This window comes from Neospora caninum, chromosome V (genome assembly GCF_000208865.1).
Source record: "Neospora caninum Liverpool complete genome, chromosome V".
Lineage (NCBI taxonomy): Eukaryota > Apicomplexa > Conoidasida > Eucoccidiorida > Sarcocystidae > Neospora > Neospora caninum.
In genome coordinates, this window is record NC_018391.1 from 671,990 (window position 1) to 691,023 (window position 19,034).

The 19,034-nt window shown below is 56.3% G+C and overlaps 2 protein-coding genes across 2 annotated transcripts in view; both read left to right on the top strand.

Moving 5' to 3' along the window:
* The window catches only part of NCLIV_012930 (hypothetical protein), a gene marked incomplete at both ends in the record, with an annotated part of 3,919 nt that extends 2,213 nt beyond the window's left edge, over positions 1–1,706 (top strand). The window contains one exon of the mRNA XM_003881484.1: positions 1,685–1,706. Coding sequence (XP_003881533.1) covers positions 1,685–1,706 — 22 coding nt within the window. The remainder of the gene's footprint in view (positions 1–1,684) is intronic.
* A 961-nt stretch (positions 1,707–2,667) lies between these two features.
* Positions 2,668–18,636, top strand: NCLIV_012940 (conserved hypothetical protein; the record flags this gene model as incomplete). Its single annotated transcript, XM_003881485.1, has 1 exon — positions 2,668–18,636. The coding sequence occupies one exon, from the start codon at positions 2,668–2,670 to the stop codon at positions 18,634–18,636; it is 15,969 nt and encodes a 5,322-aa protein (XP_003881534.1).
* Positions 18,637–19,034: the final 398 nt, after the last annotated feature.

Below are 19,034 nucleotides of genomic sequence, written 5' to 3' on the forward strand. Positions count from 1 at the left end.
TTTTTGGGGGTTGGGGGGGGGACGAGCACTGCCTGCCTCGGGACGCTGAGAGGGACCGAACGGAAAGACGAAGGACGAACACAAATGACGTAGACACACACGAGGGACAGGATGGAGAAAGGAGGGAGAACTTGGACGTTAAAGAACAGAGAGTCTCGCAAGGGAAAAGGATCTTGCGCGAGACGAGAAACAGACGGAGAAAGAGAAACGGTGCAGAGAGGGTGAAGACGAGTCGACAGAGCTTAGGACAGAGGGAAATGATTCCCGAGGAGAAAGAACCCGAACCGAGAGAAAGCAGGGAGAATTCCAACACACAAAGAGATGGCAAGACAGAGGCAGGGAAGAAACCTGCAGAGAAAACGCGCCGAAAAAAGAAATGGGCAAAGTAGACACGAACCCTTTCCGTTCCGGTTCACTTCCTCCACCACCAGAAATTCAGACCCAGCCGAAACAAAGCAAGACGTAACTCGCGTGCGGTCTCAGTCAGTCTTCCTCTCGTAACATTTTGGTTTCCTTAAAGCAAGAAAAACCGGGAAAAAGAAGCGCATGCCGCCGCGTCGCCCTCCCGTATTTTCTGTCTTGACCAAGGTGTGCTCGCCCCCCAGCAGTTGTTGGGCCACCCTCGAGATTGCGAGAGATCCTCCCCGTCTGAGTGCTCGACTCTTCTCCTGGAAAGCTCCGGTCTTCGTTTCGCTCTCCTCTGCTGCCTTGTGTTTCTTGCTTTTTGCATTCTCCCCGACTTCTCCCGCGATCCTCGCGCCAGTCTGCGGTCGATAAGGCCGTGCTGACGGGAGAGAGCGCCTCTCGCCAGCAAAGTTCTCTGGGCGTGATGAGGCCCTGGGTGAGTTTTTCTGTCTGTTCTTGCCGGCGCTCCACTCTTGTTGCCTCGCCAAAACCGCTGCGATCATCCGGCTGCCTGTGAGGAAAAAGGAGACAGAAACAACTGAAGAAAAACGCGTTCCACCACAGAAAATGCACCTGCTGCAAAAAACAGCTTAAAAACACACCAGTAGCGCGCACCTGAGTACTCTCATAGTGTGTATGTATATGCAGTAGCCAATGAAGAAGATACGTTCATGGAAATGGAATTGACAACCAAATACAATTTCGCCTTCGGAACAGACCCAGCAGGATAGTCAGCGGCTCAGTCCTGCTCGGTGAAGCCTCTCGACGGGATCACGCTTCGCTGCGCGAGCTCTTCTCTTTTGAAAGTTTCTTTCCTTGTTTTCACGGACCTGCTGTTGACGGGATCGCTCAGCAAGACTGCAGATGTGAGCGCAAGGAGACAGCTGGAACCAGGAGATTTGAGACGGTCACTGGCCCTGTTCCTGGTGTGTCGCGGTACATGCGCAGCCTTCTCTCGGAGAGTGAGTCTCGAACAAGCAAACGTGTCCACTCTGCTCTCTCTGCCTTCGGCCTGGAGAGCTTCTTTCTTCGGACTTCAGCCGTGCCCTTTAAGTCGAGCTGTCCCTTCGCTGTCTCTGTGTTCGTTTCCGTTCCCGTGTTTCCGCTCGTCTCTCTCCACGCGGAGAAAGAGGCAAGCCTGCTCAGAGGCTCCGTCTTCAACGATCTGCTCTCGACGCGCTCCTCTCCTCCGCGAACCAAAGAGGGGCAAACTGAGAAGAGAATGGAGAAGAACAGAGAACCGAAACGCTCGCGTGTTACGGTCTTAATGCTTCCGCAGGCCGGTGGACAATCCGTTGTAGACTTTGGCTTTGTCACGTACAGCTCACCAGACCCCCGGCCCTCGAAAGCAATAAGAGGCAAGGGACTCAATCGTATGATGGAGAGATGCTGCAGGCAGAAGGAAAGCAAAGACAGAGGCGAGCGCGTTTCCTCTCAATACCGAGGCTGGCCAGAGACGAGGGTAGTAGCCCTCGAACAGACTTCTTGTCGCTGCTTCTCGGTCTTCTATCCAGTTAGGTAGGAGAGACACTTGTCTTTTACACGCATGAGGCTGAAAAGCGACTGCACGTGTGGAAACAGATGGCAACAACGATGTGCGCCCGTGGGAGTCTCTTTGTCTCTCCGGCATTACCAAAGGCTGTCGACGGAGGAACGACGTGTGTCTCGTTTCGCGTCCCCCGGGTCATCACACCCCGCAGGAACAGAGCAACTAGCAGAAGAACAACGAAAATGGAACTGGCGTGAACAGACGGTTCTCTTAAAAGCTTGTTTCCTTTGCACACTAATAAATATATAGAGACATATATGGATACGTATATGCTTGATGAGCTTTCACACAGCTACGCACATACACCGTGTCTATATACGTACATATATATATATATATATTAAATACAGAGGCATCCAACGATTTGTGATCAGAAAACGTCTGTGGCGATCAGAGCTGTCCGTGTTTCTCGAGATGTAATGCGTACAAGGTCACGGGCACATCTATTTTCCTTTTGCCTTGCTGAGTGAATCATGCGGGTGTCGTTTTCTCAACACTCGCAGAAGCAACACCCGGTGCGGCGGCCTCTGTGGAGACCTCAGCGACTTCCGAGGCCGGATCGTTTTCTTCCGTTTGCTGTGTTAGGCGCCAAGGGAGAGAAGTGTAGCTCTTTTTATAAGGTGGAGCTGAAGACTCGTCGCAGAAACATCGTCACACGTCTCGCGCCCCTCGACGTTTGCTCGTCCTCTCACGCCCCGCCTCGGACCACCAACATGGTTTTGGTTCAACAGACGTGCGTTTCACCTTCACTGCCGCCGACAGGGACAAACCCAAAGTTCGTAGAAATCACGCAAATTGAAATTCCTCCAGGGTGCCCTACACCGCCGCTGACACTCCTTCAGAATGCCTTTTTTCCCTCCCGACGCGCCGCCTCCTGTGCGAAGGAAGGGGGAGAAAGAGTCGAGAGGGACCAGCACGAAAGCAGAGAAGAACGAAAGGCTTCTGTCCGTGTCGGCGGGGACAGTGGCCCTGAGGGCATTGCTACGCCCAGTGAAAGACAGCCAACCCTCCCCTGCGAAGGTTCGCGTCAGAAACACAATTCATGCCCCGAAACATCGGACAAAACTCTCCGAACGCATTCGTGTGCTGCTTCGTCTTTTTCCTTTTCTGCTTCGTCTCGTTGGAGACGAGAGAACCCGAAGTGTTCCTCTTCGCCGCGCTGTAAGAGAGACGCTCGTTCCTCTTTGCCTGCCTCTCGCACAGGGCGAGAAGCTGCGAGGCCTAGACTTCAGGCGAGCGCGAAGAAGACAGAATCCGGGAGAGTCGGAGACCGACAGGGAAGGGGATCGTGTGGCTATGTCGAGGAAATAATTGAGATTTTTTGTGAAGAGGGACCGCGCTGGGGACGGTGTCAAGACCTTCGGCATGTTCATGAACCTCCCGAAGCGCAGGGCTTTCCAGTGTCTTGCCAAGCAATCGAGCAGGAGAACGAAGAAGACGAAATGAGAGAAAGACAGGCAACCTGCGGTGTGACGCACTCTCCGGGTCTTGCACACCTGACACAAAGCGGTCAAAGACAGTCGGCGCCTAGCCACACGCCCACGCTTCACACAAGCAATGGAAACGAAGCATACTTGAGCGTCTCTGCTGGCACCAATCATGAGGAGGGAAGGCCTTTTGTAGGAGACACTGGAGATCCTGCGCCGAGACTGGGGGCGACAGAATTGCGCTTGCTGCGAAACAGCTGTGAGATGTCTCGATCTTCTTCATTCTCTGCGTTGCCACCGTGCATTCGTGCACCCCCTTCTTTCGCAGTCAAGCGCGAGAATTCCTATCGAGCCTCTCCTCTGCCTCCCAACTGCCGGCCGCCGTCCCTTTCTGCTCCACACGGTCTCGCTGGGTCTTCCTTTCCACCTCAAAACGCTTTCTCGTCTTCCGCGTTCCCTTCCCTTCGCCTCCGTGGCGGTTTGTCTCTGTCTCCTTTCTCTCCTTCTCACGCTACTTCTTCCCCGCCGCGTCCATCTCGTGGTGTTTGGCTTTCGCGTTGTCCCTCCCAGGATGTGTTGCTCCCTGGATCCGATTCCAGTCGCGATCCTTCGCTGCCGCCTGGCTCTCCTTCACAGCCTCCGCGGCTACCCACACTCCCTCCTTCCGAGAACCTGCCGTCTTCGGCAGATCGTCCACCCGCAAACTCTTCCGCGTCGTGTCATTTTAAACCGTATCAAATGCCTTCTCCTCCTCGTCAAAAACCTCATGCCTCTTTTCCGTCTCCACCTCGTGACTCTCCGTCTTTTTCTTCCTCGCCTTCGTTTCCCGCCCGGACCTCTTCGTCTTCGTGCCAAAGGTCGAACTGCGGTTCAAGCGAGTTCTCTTCCCTCCCATACCGCGGCCGTCTCTCTCCGTCTCTTCTTTCGTCCACGCTTTTTTCGAATGGCTCTCTTGCGCCACACATCCCAGCACGTTTTGAAAGCAGTTCGCTGCCGTCAGACACCCCTGGCCCTCGCCTGAACAAACCTTCCAGGGAAAGAGGCCTACTCTCTTTTCCGCAATCCTCGTCTTCCCTCCCCACTTCAGCCGCCTCCACTGCCGCTTCGTTGTCTCTTCCTTTTGCTGCCTCTTCTTCTTGTGTCTCTTCTTCGATCCTTCGTCTGGGCAGTCGCGCCCGGAGCCAGCTTGCGACTTTCTGCTTGTCGCCGACGCCTAGCCAGTCCGCAGTGAGAAGCGAAACCGAGAGGGACGGATCACACGCAAACGCGGGCGCACCAAGAACGTCACAGAGGGCGGCGGAGACGGAGAGTGAGAGGAAAAACCACAAGGCAGAAGCAGGAAGTGAAACGTTGGGCAGAGAGAGAGAGACAGGCGCACGGGTGCCCCACCGAAAAGACGCAACCAGCTACGAAGCTTCAACATCTTCTCTCCCCTCCATTCCAGATGAACGAGCAGCTGACAGCAAGGACGCCATCCAAAAAAGCGACATCCGCGTCGATCCAAACGCGGAAACAGTTCCTGCGCGTCCTTTTTCGCACTGTAGACGCATGTGGCCTTTCCGTCAACCTCAGTCCTTTTCTACCTCTCCTGAGTCCTCTTATTCTTCTGTTTCGCCTTCTTTTTCTTCTTCTTCTCCTCTTTCGCCTTCTGTTTTGTCTTCTGCGTCGGCTTCCATTTCGTCTTGTCTTCCTGACTCGTCTCCAACCAGTCTGCCGCCCGTCCTTGCAGCACTGCCGTGCATGCTACGGGAGGCGGCGAGGACGCTGGCGTCCCCAGCGAAACGTTTCGCAGCCTCTGAACACGGACCCAAAGGCGTCTCGCCTTCGCGGAGGCTTTCGCTTCCAAAGGCCCGCGAAACAGCGACACACACAGAAAGGGGAACTCAGGACGGACACGCAACCAAAGCGAAGGACTGCGGGGAGACTCGGACGAAGCCACGTGGTGCTTTCGCACCTCGCCGAGCGGGAAGAGAGCAACTCGACCTTTCGCCCTGCTCCCGTTTCTTCCTACGAACCAGGGAAAGAGAGAGACAGCAGAGAAGCCAAACGGCAGCGAACGGCAAAGGAGAGAACGAGGACGCCAGCGCGACAAGAGACGACGCCCAGGGAACACAGGATGCCGCCGGCCCAAGAGAAGGGAAGAACAAGGCGAGGCCAGAGAGCGAGGCTACAAGTGAACGGGAAGACAAACGGGAAGCGGCGCTGTCGCCGTGCTCTCTGCTATTTATGCGCACCAGAAAAAGGCTCGCGACACAACGAGACGCACAGCCAACGTCTGGGAGAGAAGGCACAGAACTCGCCACAGAGGCGAGAAAAACAGAAACTGTGGAACGGACATTCAAGCGAACGGCAACCACGTGCAACGCCCCTCAGTCCCCCATAACCGGAAAGGGCTCTTCTTGGTTGGCCGTCCAACAGCCCATGTCTTGTCCCTCGTCCTTTGCGGCATCCTCTTTCTCGGCATCCTCTGCCTCTTTCTCTTCTGTCTCTTCATCTTTCTCTTCTGTCTCGTCATCTTTCTCTTCTGTCTCGTCATCTTTCTCTTCTGGCCGTTCTTCGTCGTCTTTCTCTTCTTCTGCATCTTTTTCTTCGCGTTCACTCCCCTCTCGCGTCTTGACGGACCGCTTCTCACCAGGACCATCCGTTAAAAGAGACTCTGCGGCACCTGCGGCGCATGCGCAGCCGACACGAGGGAAGTCTAACTCACGTCTTTCTTCTCCCGGTGTTGCAGCGACGTCTTCGTTGTCGTTTCCTCTTCGCACTTCTTCTCCCGCACCTTCTTCTCTGTCTTTGCGCCTGCCGCGTCCCGTGCCTGCTTCGCCAGCTTCTCCGCATTCTGACCCCCTCGCTCGCACCCATGTCCGTTTGGCAAATTTGGTGTCTCAATTGGAGCAACCTGCGTGCTGTCCTTCGCCATTGTCCTCGCCCTCCCCGCTCTCGTTTTCGTCTTCCCCGGCGTTTTCTCCCGTCGTTCGATCCGCCGACGCCAAGAAGGAAAAAGAGCATCTTCCGATGTGTCCCCGGCAGACGGCGGAGGCGACTGGCCTACGGACGTCTCCGGGTGGAAGGAAGGAAGAGAGGGACGGGACCGAAGGAAGGACAGCTAGAGAAGAGGAACAAACGAACAGAAGGCTCGAACGCGCCTCTGTGGGGAAGGTCGCGACCGCAGCGGGCGAGGCGAGAGAGAGCAGCCACGAAGACGACTGGGCCATGGCACAAAGAGAAGTATCTGGAGAATCACGTGAGGAACGGAGGAACGAACAAGAGAAAGAAACCTGCCAGGGAGGGTACCGGCGAGGACACGGCCCTGAAGAGGAGAAAGAAGACAGAGAGGAAGAGGGAACCGGGGGAGACCCTCGAGAGAGCGGAGGAGGAGAGGCCAGAGAAGCCAGGAGAGAAAGGGCGGTTCAAATGGAGACGAGCGAGGAAGGCAGGGAACCGGCGGAAGGCGGAGCCGACGTCGAGGACAAAAAGGCTGGAGGAATAAAAGGAAGAAGCACAAAAGACGAAAGGGGCGACAAAGAAGGAAGCGGTGCCGTGGCGAGCAAAGAGGAAGGCGACAAAGGGGAAAAGGGAACGGACACCTGTCAAGAACTCTGTGAAGCTTCGGTTGCGTGCAGGGCGGATGAGGAAGGAGAAAAAAGACCAGCAGCTGGTAAAATCCGTTTTCGAGAGAGAGGAGAAAGACAAGAGGTGACGACCGTTTTTGGTTCCCAACTGGAGGGGAGGACGCCACTTGGAGTCGGAGCAGCACAACAAGACGCTGGAGGAGAAAGAAAAGAAAAGGACGTGACAAACAAAGGGACGATGACACTACGAGGCGCAGCAGACGGACAACAGGGGGGAGGAGAAGCGGAAGAACCAGGGAAAGGTCGAGTCGAATACTTCTGCGTAGAAGAAGCTGAAACTCTGAGATGTGGGATTGGTCAAGTTGAGAAGTCTTGGAGACAAAGAGACACCGAACACCTGAAGACTGGAGAAGATGGCGAAAAGGAAAGAGAGAAAGGGCTTTCCACGGCCGGATTTAGCGACGACAGAGCCGAGCCGGTGCCTGCCGGGAGCCTGTGCTCGCAGTCGGCGGAAATGAAGGAAGCTGGTGGTGCGCGAGAAGAGGAAAAGGAGGAACATCCGCATGGACCCGGTGCGAGAGACGCAAGCGACACCAGGCAGACACGGGAGAAGGTCACATTGAACCGAGAAGAAAGAGATGACGCGATTCAAAGAGCCTGGCTTGGCCGAGGCTCAAAGGGAGGAGTTCCTCTGCAGGCACTGAGAAGACGAGAAGGAAACCGACAGCACGTGCACAGCGGCAAGACACAGGAAGAAGAGAAAGCAGCGGCAATGTCACGAGAGCGCAGACTCGGAGAAGCAAAACTTGGAGAAGAAAGAGAAGAACTTCCACAGTCCGACGCAACTCCAGACAAAAGGGCTGCAGCCCGTAGCGACAAAGGCAGCGGAAATCGAGGATGGTCAGAACACGAGAGAGATGCCGCGAGGGGTAGTGTTTCTGCGCCACTTTCGTTCGGAACTCAAACTGAGCCTAAAGAAGACTGGAAAGAGACGTTGGAGGAACTTGAAGCGTATTTCCTCTCTCTCGGTGACCCTGTCTCTCCTTCCCATCTTGAAGCCTCTTCACCTGCTTGGAGTCATTTCCCCCGGTCTCTTTCGTGTGCGCCTCCGACCCACCCTGCGAATGGAGCCTCTCAGAGACCAGCATGCAGAAAGGAACACAAAGGAGAACGCAGCCAGAAGATCGCCCGTCCGGACCAAACCGAGGCTTCACAAACAGAGGCGAAACAGGGCGAAAACTGCGTTCATGACAGAACAGTTCCTGGGTTGTCAGCATGTCCCCCGTCGTCTCCTCTACCTTGTGCGACGCTGCTGCACAGCCGTGAAAGCCCGAAGAAGTCGAACTCACGACATAGTCCCTGCACTGCTTTGCTTCGAGAAGGCGTAGAGCCTTCTTCCACTCCCGTGGGATCTCCTTCCTCGAGTTCCTCTTCTCGCTCCTGTGCGTTCTCGTCGTTTTCCTCTGGCACCCCTGTCTCTACCTCGTCTCCTGCCTCCTCTGGTTCCTCCTCTGGTTCCCCGGCCTTCTGCTCTCCCTCGGAGCCTCCCGTGGCTTCTCAGCGTAACCGCAAGCGCGGCCTGCCGCCGGTTCCCCCCCGCTCGAGCGATGGGACGTCGAAGCCGTTCAAGTCCTCACATGCGTCTCGTCTCCCTCCGCGTTCACTTGATTCCTTTCACTCTGTTGAGCCTCGCAGACCGTCTTGCCCTTCAGCCCCGTCTTCCCTTTTCTCCGTCTTGTCTTCTTGTTCCTATCCTCCCTTTCCAGGCTCGTGCTCCTCGTCCTCTTCCTCGCCCTCAGCGGCTGGTCGTCTGCCGCTGGTTCCCCATCACGTCACCACTCGACGCTGCGTCCAGTCTTCCACCTTTTGCATCTCTTCTGTCCACCGACGCTCGTCTCCGTCCCCCTCAACAGAACCCCCTCGGCCGAAGACCTGTCCCGTGCCCCATGGTTCTTTCTTTCCGTCTCCTTGCACGTCCTCATCTCCTGGGTCCACGCGGCAGGCATCTTCTCCTTTCTCAAGTGCCGCGTCTCTCTGCCTTCCCCCGCAAGGACCAAGCTCCTCCCACGCCAGTATCTTGCCCCCTGCTTCTTTCCCTCCTCTTTCCTCGTACCCGCCTCGTTCCAAGCATACTTCGCACACAATGGCTTCAACTCCAACTCCTCTGTCCCAGCGCCGTTCCTCGTCCAGAGATCAGAATAGATGTTCAACACCTACGCCTCGTCTACCTCCTGACGCTCTTCTCTCTCCTTCCTCAATTCGTTCCTCACCTTCCTCCTCGTGTTACGCATCTTCTTCGAGCTCTTGTTCATCTGCTTGCTCGGCCTCACCCTCCTCCGCTTCCGTCCCTTTGCTTGCTTCTCACCTTGAGTTTCGATCTGATGCTGGGCACTGCATGCCCACCAGTTGTGAAGTCGCGTCATCAGGTGTTCCTCATCCGGCTTTAGAGTCTCCCTCTCCCATTTCCAGTGACTCTTCTCGTCATCCTCCGTCTTCTCCCCCTCTTGCATCTGCTGACTCCGCTTCCTCGTGTTCCTCCCCTGATTCCTCCTATTCCTCCTCGTCCCTTGCATTCTGCTCTAATTCCTCTTCCTCCTCTTCCGCTTCCTCCTCGTCTCCTGCAATCTACCCTACTTCCTCTTCCTCGTCTTCCTCTTCCTCGTCTTCCTCTTCCTCGTCTTCCTCTTCCTCCTCTTCCTCCTCGTCTCTTGCATTCTGCCCTACTTCCGCTTCCTCCTCTTTCTCCTCGTCTCTTGCAATCTACCCTACTTCCTCTTCCTCCTCTTCCTCCTCGTCTCCTGCATTCTGCCCTACTTCCGCTTCCTCCTCTTCCTCCTCGTCTCTTGCATTCTGCCCTACTTCCGCTTCCTCCTCTTTCTCCTCGTCTCTTGCATTCTGCCCTACTTCCGCTTCCTCCTCTTCCTCCTCGTCTCTTGCAATCTACCCTACTTCCTCTTCCTCCTCTTCCTCCTCGTCTCCTGCATTCTGCCCTACTTCCGCTTCCTCCTCTTCCTCCTCGTCTCTTGCATTCTGCCCTACTTCCGCTTCCTCCTCTTTCTCCTCGTCTCTTGCAATCTGCCCTACTTCCTCTTCCTCCTCTTCCTCCTCGTCTCCTGCAATCTGCCCTACTTCCGCTTCCTCCTCTTCCTCCTCGTCTCCTGCATTCTGCCCTACTTCCGCTTCCTCCTCTTCCTCCTCGTCTCCTGCATTCTGCCCTACTTCCGCTTCCTCCTCTTTCTCCTCGTCTCTTGCATTCTGCCCTACTTCCGCTTCCTCCTCTTTCTCCTCGTCTCTTGCAATCTACCCTACTTCCTCTTCCTCCTCTTCCTCCTCGTCTCCTGCATTCTGCCCTACTTCCGCTTCCTCCTCTTCCTCCTCGTCTCTTGCATTCTGCCCTACTTCCGCTTCCTCCTCTTTCTCCTCGTCTCTTGCAATCTGCCCTACTTCCTCTTCCTCCTCTTCCTCCTCGTCTCCTGCAATCTGCCCTACTTCCGCTTCCTCCTCTTTCTCCTCGTCTCTTGCAATCTGCCCTACTTCCGCTTCCTCCTCTTCCTCCTCTTCCTCCTCGTCTCTTGCAATCTGCCCTACTTCCGCTTCCTCCTCTTCCTCCTCGTCTCTTGCAATCTGCCCTGCTTCCTCTTCCTCGTCTTCCTCTTCCTCGTCTTCCTCTTCCTCGTCTTCCTCTTCCTCGTCTTCCTCTTCCTCCTTTTCCTCCTCGTCTCCTGCAATCTGCCCTCCTTCCGCTTCCTCCTCTTCCTCCTCGTCTCTTGCAATCTGCTCTAATTCCTCTTCCTCCTCTTCCTCCTCTTCCTCCTCGTCTCTTGCAATCTGCCCTACTTCCGCTTCCTCCTCTTCCTCCTCGTCTCTTGCAATCTGCCCTGCTTCCTCTTCCTCGTCTTCCTCTTCCTCGTCTTCCTCTTCCTCCTCTTCCTACTCGTCTCTTGCAATCTGCTCTAATTCCTCTTCCTCCTTTTCCTCCTCTTCCTACTCGTCCCTTGCATTCTGCTCTAATTCCTCTTCCTCCTCTTCCTCCTCTTCCTCCTCTTCCTCCTCGTCCCTTGCATTCTGCTCTAATTCCGCTTCCTCCTCTTTTTCCTCTTCCGTGGCCTCTTGTTCTTCTCTTGCAGTTTCAGCTTTCATCCTTTCTGCGCCAGGGGTGTCTGGCGATGCGTCGCCGTCTGTGCATTCTTGCCCGTCAGGTGCACGTCCCTCTTCTTCTTCTCTGCCTTTCTGTCCTCGACATCTCCCTTCTTTGCTGCTCGTAGACGCACGGCCTCTCTGCTTCCCCCAGTTCCTCGCTTCATCTGAGCGGGGACTCTTCCCTTTTCCTCGATGCTCCAAGTCTCCGCCTTCACCATACTGCTGTCCCTTTTCCGCTATATCTCCTCACCCACATTCCCTTCTCTCCCCTCAAGTCTCTGCCTCTCCCCAGAGCCATCGTGCTTGTCAGGGACGCTTGGCCTCTCCCTCTTCTTCTTCCACTCAGGCTGTTCACACGTGCCCTTCTTGTGGTCCTCTTTCTTGTGCTCTTCCTCCGTGTGCGTGTTTTCCCCCTGTCTCCTACTGGTCTTCTTCTACTCATTGTCGTCCGCGTTCTCCTCTCTGTGCAGGGGCTTCCCCGTGTCTTAGCGGCAACTCTTCTTCTTCCCCCCTCTCGCCCCCTGTTTCGCGTCCTGGAACGAGGCCGCCGGTCTCACCTTCCCTCCCTAACTCTGCTCCTGCCTCGGCTTCTGTCTCACCTGTTACTTCTTCCCTCCCTTCTGGTGCTCACGAGTGCTGTGCAGCTACCCTTTCGCGCCAATCTTCGTCTTCCTCTCCGTGTTCGTGCTCCCCTCCTCGGTGTCCTCCTTCGGAGCCATGTTCTCTTTCATCCCCGTCGCTGCGTTCTCCCATTCTCTCTTCTTCTCCTTCCCTTTCTCCTCCTTCTTCTCCTCCTCTTTCTCCTCCCTCTTCTTCTCGTCCTTCTTCTCCTTCCCTTTCTCCTCCTTCTTCTCCTCCTCTTTCTCCTCCTTCTCCTTCTCCTCCTTCTTCTAGCTCGCCTTCATCCTCCCCTCCCCGACATCCCCCGAGCTTCCCCTCTCTGTCTTGTCGAGCATCTCCGGTCTCCTCCCCCGCTTCATCGTACTCGCCACCGCACTGCCCTCATTCTCCCTCTCCACCCTCTCCCGCATCTGATCTCCTCTTTTCGTCTAGTCGTTCTCCCTCGTCTTCCTTTCGCTTGTCTCCTCCCCAGTGTCCGCCTTCGACTTCCGGCGGCTCTTCTCCGTCGGCAGCGCTTTCGGCTTTTCTTTCTTCGTCTCATCTTCCTCGCATGCTCTCTGCTCCTGCTGTCTCTCGCTCCGCTCCCTCCTCGTCCCCCACCCCGGCGTGTCCCTGTCCTATTTCTTCTGCTCCGCACTGCCCTCCTTCTCCACAGGTTGCGGATTCCCCTCCTTTGTCTCCCCCTTCTCTCGGATCTTCTTGTTCTCCTCCTTTCTGCCCGGAGGCTTCTGCTTCGGTGTCGCTTCTCTCCTGTCCTCCGCTTCTCTCGCCCGACCCTTCTTCCTCTTTGTCTTCTCCTCCGCATTGCCCGCCGTCTTCTAGTCGGGACTTTCCCTCCTCTCAAGGGTCCCCCGTCGCTCTTGTTTCTCCGTCTCCACCGCCTTTTCCACATCCGATTTTTCCTTCTTCCCGACCGCTGTTCCCCTATTCTTCTCCGCCTTCTCTGCCGAAGCCACCCATTCCCTGTCCGCGTCCTTCTCCTCCATCTCCTCCATCTTCTTTTCCTCCTTCCTCACTGCTCCACGCTTTCTCTCAAAAGTCGTGTTGTCCTCCGCGCTCGTCGTCTGCTTCTTGCTACTGTCCCCCGCACCTTCCACCTTCTACAGACTCCCCCTTCTCTCTCACTCCTTTCCCTGGATGTGCGCCTTCGTTTTCTCCTTTCTCCTCTCCGGCCACTTCGTCTTCTCTTCTCGCTGGTCACCCCAGAAGTTCTTGTCTTCCTTCTCCCGTTCCGGCGCCGCGCCCTTCCTCGCTTCTCCCGCACGTTGCATCTCTGCTGCTCCCTCCGCCGGCGCCTCCTTTGTCCTCGGCAGAGATGGACGACACGGAACACCCTGTCTCTTGTGTCTCTCCGTCCTGTTTGGTATCCTGTGGGGCTTCTCGTCCTGCTCGCACGCCTCGGTCTTCTTCCTTGCAAACGTTTCCGCCTCCGCGATCAGAAAGATCACAACACGAAGCACACTTATCTGTTCCGTCCTTGCATTGCACCCAGCCACGTTCTTCGTCTCCTTGCTCCTGGTCGTTTTCGTCAGCTCCGCTCATGGGAACTGAAACGTCCAAGAAAGGATCAGCGAAAGACAGCACAGCGAAGTGGGCTGTCTCGCGACTGAACCTGGCTGAGTCGAGGCCGACGACGCCCCTGTATGCTGGAAAAGTGTCTCCCCCGGCTAGCGAAGACAGTCAGAGACTACGCGACCTGACAGGACATGGCGAAGACGCGAAGCGAACAGAAAAGGGAGAAGAGAAAGAAGAGGGAAGCAACGGAAGAGGAAGAGAGGAAGGAGAGAGCGGAGAGGCACACACGGGAAGAGCAAGGGAAGATGACAGAGGGAAGGGACAGGAAGGCAAAGAACGGCCACCAGGGTTCGAGTCAGGGGGCGAACGAAACGAGGACGACGAAGGAGGCTCCGAGCAACGGAAAAGCCACAAAGAAACGGGAAAGGAACCAGATAGAAGCGAAGGGCGCAGGAGGCTGGTCCCCGCGACAGCACACGAAGGAGGTCACCTACGCTCTCTCAAGGCAACCGTGGAGAGCTCTCGCGAGGCGTCACCGCCCCCACTTTCGCCTTGCCGTTTCCGGTCTCTCGACCGTGTCTCTTTGGGCTCGACTCTGGAGGCGGCAGTCCTGCAGCAGCTGTGGGAGGATACCGAATGGGACTCAACTCCTGTGCACCTGTCTCTTTCTGCTCGTCGACCCGCGCCGGTCGCCGAGCCTTTTCTCTCCAGACGAGCGGAGACAGCCCGCTGTTCAGGCTGCTGTCGTCACAGGTCTCCTGCCCCTCAAGATGCAGAAGCGACGGCTGCAGAGGAAGGAGAGACGGAGAACGGGAAATGGCCGGAAGCGCAGGAAAAAGGGCGACCGAAAGAAGCAAGGAAAAGAGACGGAAGCGAAACAGTTACTGGCCTTGGCCGGCGCGGCCTCGTTCCAGAAGAACCGGCGAAGGAACCGGCGAGACGGGGAGGGAGAACAGGGAAAGCGCGTTCGGCCAAGTCGGAGGAAAGGGACGGAAAGAGCACGGTGGGAGAAATAGAAGAACGACAGGAGCGCTTTCTCTCCGCTTTGCTGGCTTATCTTCATTCCTGTTTCTTCTCGGGAAACCAGGACTGTCCCGACGAAGAGACAGTCCAGAGGGTTACTGACTTCGTCCGGCGCGTTCTCCTGGGAAAAAAAAAGAGTGAAAAACCGGCGGAGTCCGTTGGGCTGACCGCGCCGCCCTCTACTCCCTCTGCGGCTTCCCTTGGCAGCCGAGGTCGTGCGCGGGGCGAGCAGGCTGCGTGTCCGCACAAGGAGGGACAGAGCGAGAGAAGGGAGACTCCTGCGGGAAAGAACGAGGCAAAAGACAAAGAGGAAGACCGATGCAGAGAAAGAGGCCCCGGGGATCGGCAGGATGAAAACACGGAGACGTCCGACAGACGGAGAGAGCAGAGAACAGAGAAGCGAAAAGAGAGTAGGGCTCAGAGAAACGCATTGGAAAACATAAAGAAAACGGGGTGTCCGGAAGCGAGACAAAACGCAGCGGGAGTAGTCGCTTTGAGCCGCAGCTCCTCGGAATCTTCTCTTCGGTCTTTAGCACTCGTTGTCTTCCGGGACAACTCCTCGAAAGCCACTCTTGCGCCGCCATCTTTATCTCCTTTTAGCCAGACGTCTGTGCATTCTCCGCTGCTCCCGAGTTCCTCTCCGTCGTCGCCGTGCTCGTTCCTTCCCCTTGCTTCTTGTTCGTCGTCGTTGCCGCAGTCGAGAGCCCTCGAACGGAGGGAACATCAAAAAGCCCCAGCAAAGCGTTCTTCCCCAGACTCGCACTTTCCTCAGAGACTCGAGCGCCCGCTCCCGCCTGCTGAGGGCTCGTCCTCGAGGAGGGGATGTGGAGGCACTCGGCCTCGTCAGTCTGGGGCAGCGCTGCAGCGTGGAGGCGACAAGCAGAAAAGCTGCTTTTTTCCTGCGCATTCGCCCTCAACGCTCTGGTCGCCAGGCGAGGCGCTTCTCGCGCGCTTCTTTTCTTCTCCCCCTGTTGCTTGTGTCTCTGTGGACCGTGAGAAGAAGGCGACGGCTGGCAAGGCGCGGTCAGAGAAGACAGTGCGTTCGCACCCAAAGAGGCTGTCGAGTCCCCGCCTAGGCCAGAAGACAGAGAGGCTGCCGAAGTGCGAGTGGAAGTCAAAGAAAGCGGCGGGTCAAGAAGCATCCGAGCAGGAGAGAAGACGAAGCCTGGACGAGGAAGATGAGAGAATCAGGGAAAGAAAGGGACAGGGGGAGAAGCCGGTGGCAGAGGAGAAACGGCGCTGGGTCACGCGAAACGAGAAACGCGAGGAGGGAACAGTTTTCGAGAGACTGTTCAACGCTCACAGGTTTCCCTTCGTTCGCGCCTCCTCGTTCCGAGAAAAAAGGAGACAGGAGAGGAGAGAAGAAGAAAGAAACCGGCGTCTGAAAGAGGCGGCGGAATGCACGTTTCGCCCCAATATTACCCGATCCCAGCGCACGGTCTCGGGTTTACGTCTGCGACTCTCGGAAGAGGCACCAACTCGTTTCTGTGAAGCGTCGGGGGAGGCGAGGACGAGAGAAGAGAAAGGAGAGCGAGGCGGTACGCGCCGGGAAGAAAGGGACAGCGCCACGGAGTTGGAGGAGTCAGACAGGAGAGAGTGGAGAGATCTAGGAAGAAGGAGGGGAGAGCAGGAGGGGGGGACGAGACGAAGACCGACCGAAGAGGCCGAGGCCGGCGCGGGAGGCAGAGAGGCTTCCAGCAGCCGTCGTGAGGCGAGAAGAAGAGCCGAGCGCCAGACAGAAGAAATACAGCCAGCAGGCAGACGAGGCAAACAACACTGGCAACAGAAAGAACCAGAACGGAGAGACGACTGTCCAGGAGAGAGAAGGAAACGAGGACAGGACCGAGAGGAGGAGGAGGAAAGAAAGGAAAGAGCAGAACAGTTCGTGGACACAGAAAGTTTGCGTTGCATGCACGTTTTTAAAGGCAAGGCAAGACACGGACAGCAGACTGAAGAGGAAGCAGACGAGAGAGGAGCAGGAAGAAGAGGAAGAGAACGGGAGTTCGAGGAAACATCCTGGCAGTGGTTCCAGGTCAAGGACGATCGACGAGATAACGCCGAGAAGAAAAAGCAGGGACGGAAAGAAGAAGAGAAGGTACAGAGTGTCGGAGGATCAATGAAGATGCAGGCGACAGGGAAAAACGAGAGGCAAAGCAAAGGGTTCGACAGCGAGGGGAAAGCCTCCGACACAGCCAGAACCGCGGAAGAGAGGAAGACAACGAGAAAGAGCAAAACACCAGAGTGTGAGGAAGAAGAAAAACAAGTGAGGGAGCGACAGAGAGAAGAAGGTGGAAGGACTGAGGGAAACAGGAGGGGACAGGAATTCGACGGATTCCGTCGATCCTGTGGAGAAGAGGAAAAAGGAGATCGGGATGACAAAACGATAACGAAGCAGACGGCAACAGAGAAAGCAGCGGAGCAAGAGCAGGGGCAACTGGGGGCGGAAGAAACGAACGTGCGAGGAAAGGAGGGCCTCCGTAAGAGACAGGCTGCAGCCGTCCGGAAAAACAAGGAGCGAGAGACAGATCTTGTTCACCCTCGTTGTCCCTTGTCTCCTCGAGCTTCCTTTTCTCCAGTGTCGCCTTTTTATCTCTCTGCTCCGGCGCCGTCTGCAGAGGTGGAGGCATGTGCCCAGGGCGGAGGACAGAAGACGGAGGGCGGTTACTCAAGCAGGGAAGAGATGCAGAATCGTTTTTGGGAGCGTAAACGCGGGCGAACCAGCCGACAAGGAAAACCTGCACAGCAGGAGGAAAATTGGACCCTGGGCAGCCGAAAAAGCTCGGCCGCGCCGCGAAGAGAGAACGGCCACCGGAGAGGAACAAGAGACAGAGGAAATTCCGACACATCCCTTTCAGCCCTACAGCGTCGGAAGGATTCATCACTCTTCTCTTTGGCCTGCCACAGAGGCGCACGAACAGATGTTTCTTCTCTTTCTTGCTCTCTGTCTCCGCGCTCCCCGTGGTCTGCTCGTTCGGGCTCTCTTGGCTCGGTATCTGCCCACCCCTCCGCGCGTTCGTCACGTCTCGCGCCTCGTTCTTCTTCCTCCTGTTCCTCCGGTTTCTGCGACTCAGATGCTGGCTCTTCTCTCCATTCTTCTGTCGACAGCCGCGCCTCCTGTCTTCTTGCGCCAAGAGTCCCCTCAGCGAAAGGTTTTTCTGCCCCGCCGCCTCGCTCGCCCTCTTCTTGGGCAACTCGCCGCGGAGACGCTGGCTCTCCTAAAGGCGTTTCGAAGGCCACGGTAAAGCGACGAGAAGAAAGGCGAAATCCGAGAAGAGTGGAGCGTCTCGTGAAGCCTTCACCAGACAGCTGCGGTGCTGGGTCGTGCGCCCACGTTCCTTCTCACAGGACGAAAGCACACACGCCACAAAGAATCAGACGAGGGAAGGAAGCAGACGAAGAAGGTCGAAGCAGAGAGTTGCCGCACGCGTCCGTGAAAAGCCGTGTCGGCTGCGGGGCCGTTCCCTCTTTGACTCTTCGAGAAAAAGGAGTGCCAAGAAGCGAAGTGCTGGTGGGACGGAAGACAGAAAGCACAGACAAGGAACAGAGGAAGAAGAGGCTGAACAGTCGAGGAGCGCAGGATCCGAGCTCCACCAACAGGCGTGTCTCTTCACTCTGTTCTTTTCGCCCTGTGCGAGACGCCACAAACGCCCGTTCACGCGCCTTGAAGAGAGGAGACAAAGAGCAAGAGAGGCGAAGAATGAGCGACCAGGAACAAGGCAGAATGTCTGTGCTGCAAATGAGAGCCACGAGCTGCGACAGTCTCCTCTTTCCGTCCCGCCCGGTTCTAACGAGTGGCTCGGTGGTGAAAACGGCTAGAGAAGCGCACACAGCACAGGCAGACGGTGATCCGGAACCAGACGGAAGAGGAAGCCCCCGGCAAAGACGGAGAGCGAAGAGTTGCGTCTGGCGACTTTGTGTCTTCCCGCGTTCCGCTGCCTTCCACAAGGAAAGAGATAGCGGATCAACTTCGAAGAGGACCAAGAAACAGGAAGGACACCACACAGACGCGAGGGAACCAATTTCGGGAAGACTGCTCCCACCGGTGGTGCCTGCAAGGAAAACCTGTCTTGGTTTTCCAGGACAACGGGGAACAGACCCAGAAAGAAGAGACTCAGACAGGATCGAATCCCGATATCTCCCGTCCACACACAGCTACTGTAAAAGGAGCGCAGCCTTTCCCTTCAAGGTGGGCCGTAGTGCCAGGAATGATACGGCTCCTTATGAGCTGCAGCGCACAAGTCCTGTGATTTCAATTCCAGTGGGGGGCTGGGTGAAGAATAAAAAAAGCGGGTGGTCTTTCTTCGGGAACAGTTGTGCCTCTTGTTTCAAGCGGGGAGGGACGAAGCGACAGCCAGCGATGCAAGAACAGATTCGCTTTACTTGGTGAAAAAGGCGTCTGTCCAGGCGTACACATATACGCATGTATACATGCCTAAACATGTGTCTCTGTCCCTCTATCTCCATATCTGTCTATACACTCTATGTTGTCTGCTTTGCAGCCGACAGTCTTCAAGCCCCGCCGCAGCAGCGAACCGACTGCTTCCCTTCTCTCGTAAGCCTTCACGCTTTACGAAGAAACGAGTTGTTTTTTCAAATGGTGATCGTGCTCTACGAAAAGAGAGCAGCAAGCATTCAAACGGTATTCCACTGCAGCTGAAGGATGTAGATTGCATGCTACAAGCTGTGCTCGTTTCCAACTGCAGCGGGACATGTCCTCCCTTTCCGAGGCGTCTGCTCTCTCCTCGGCCTTTGCTTGCTTCGTCCGCTGCCTCTCGTTTCAGCTTC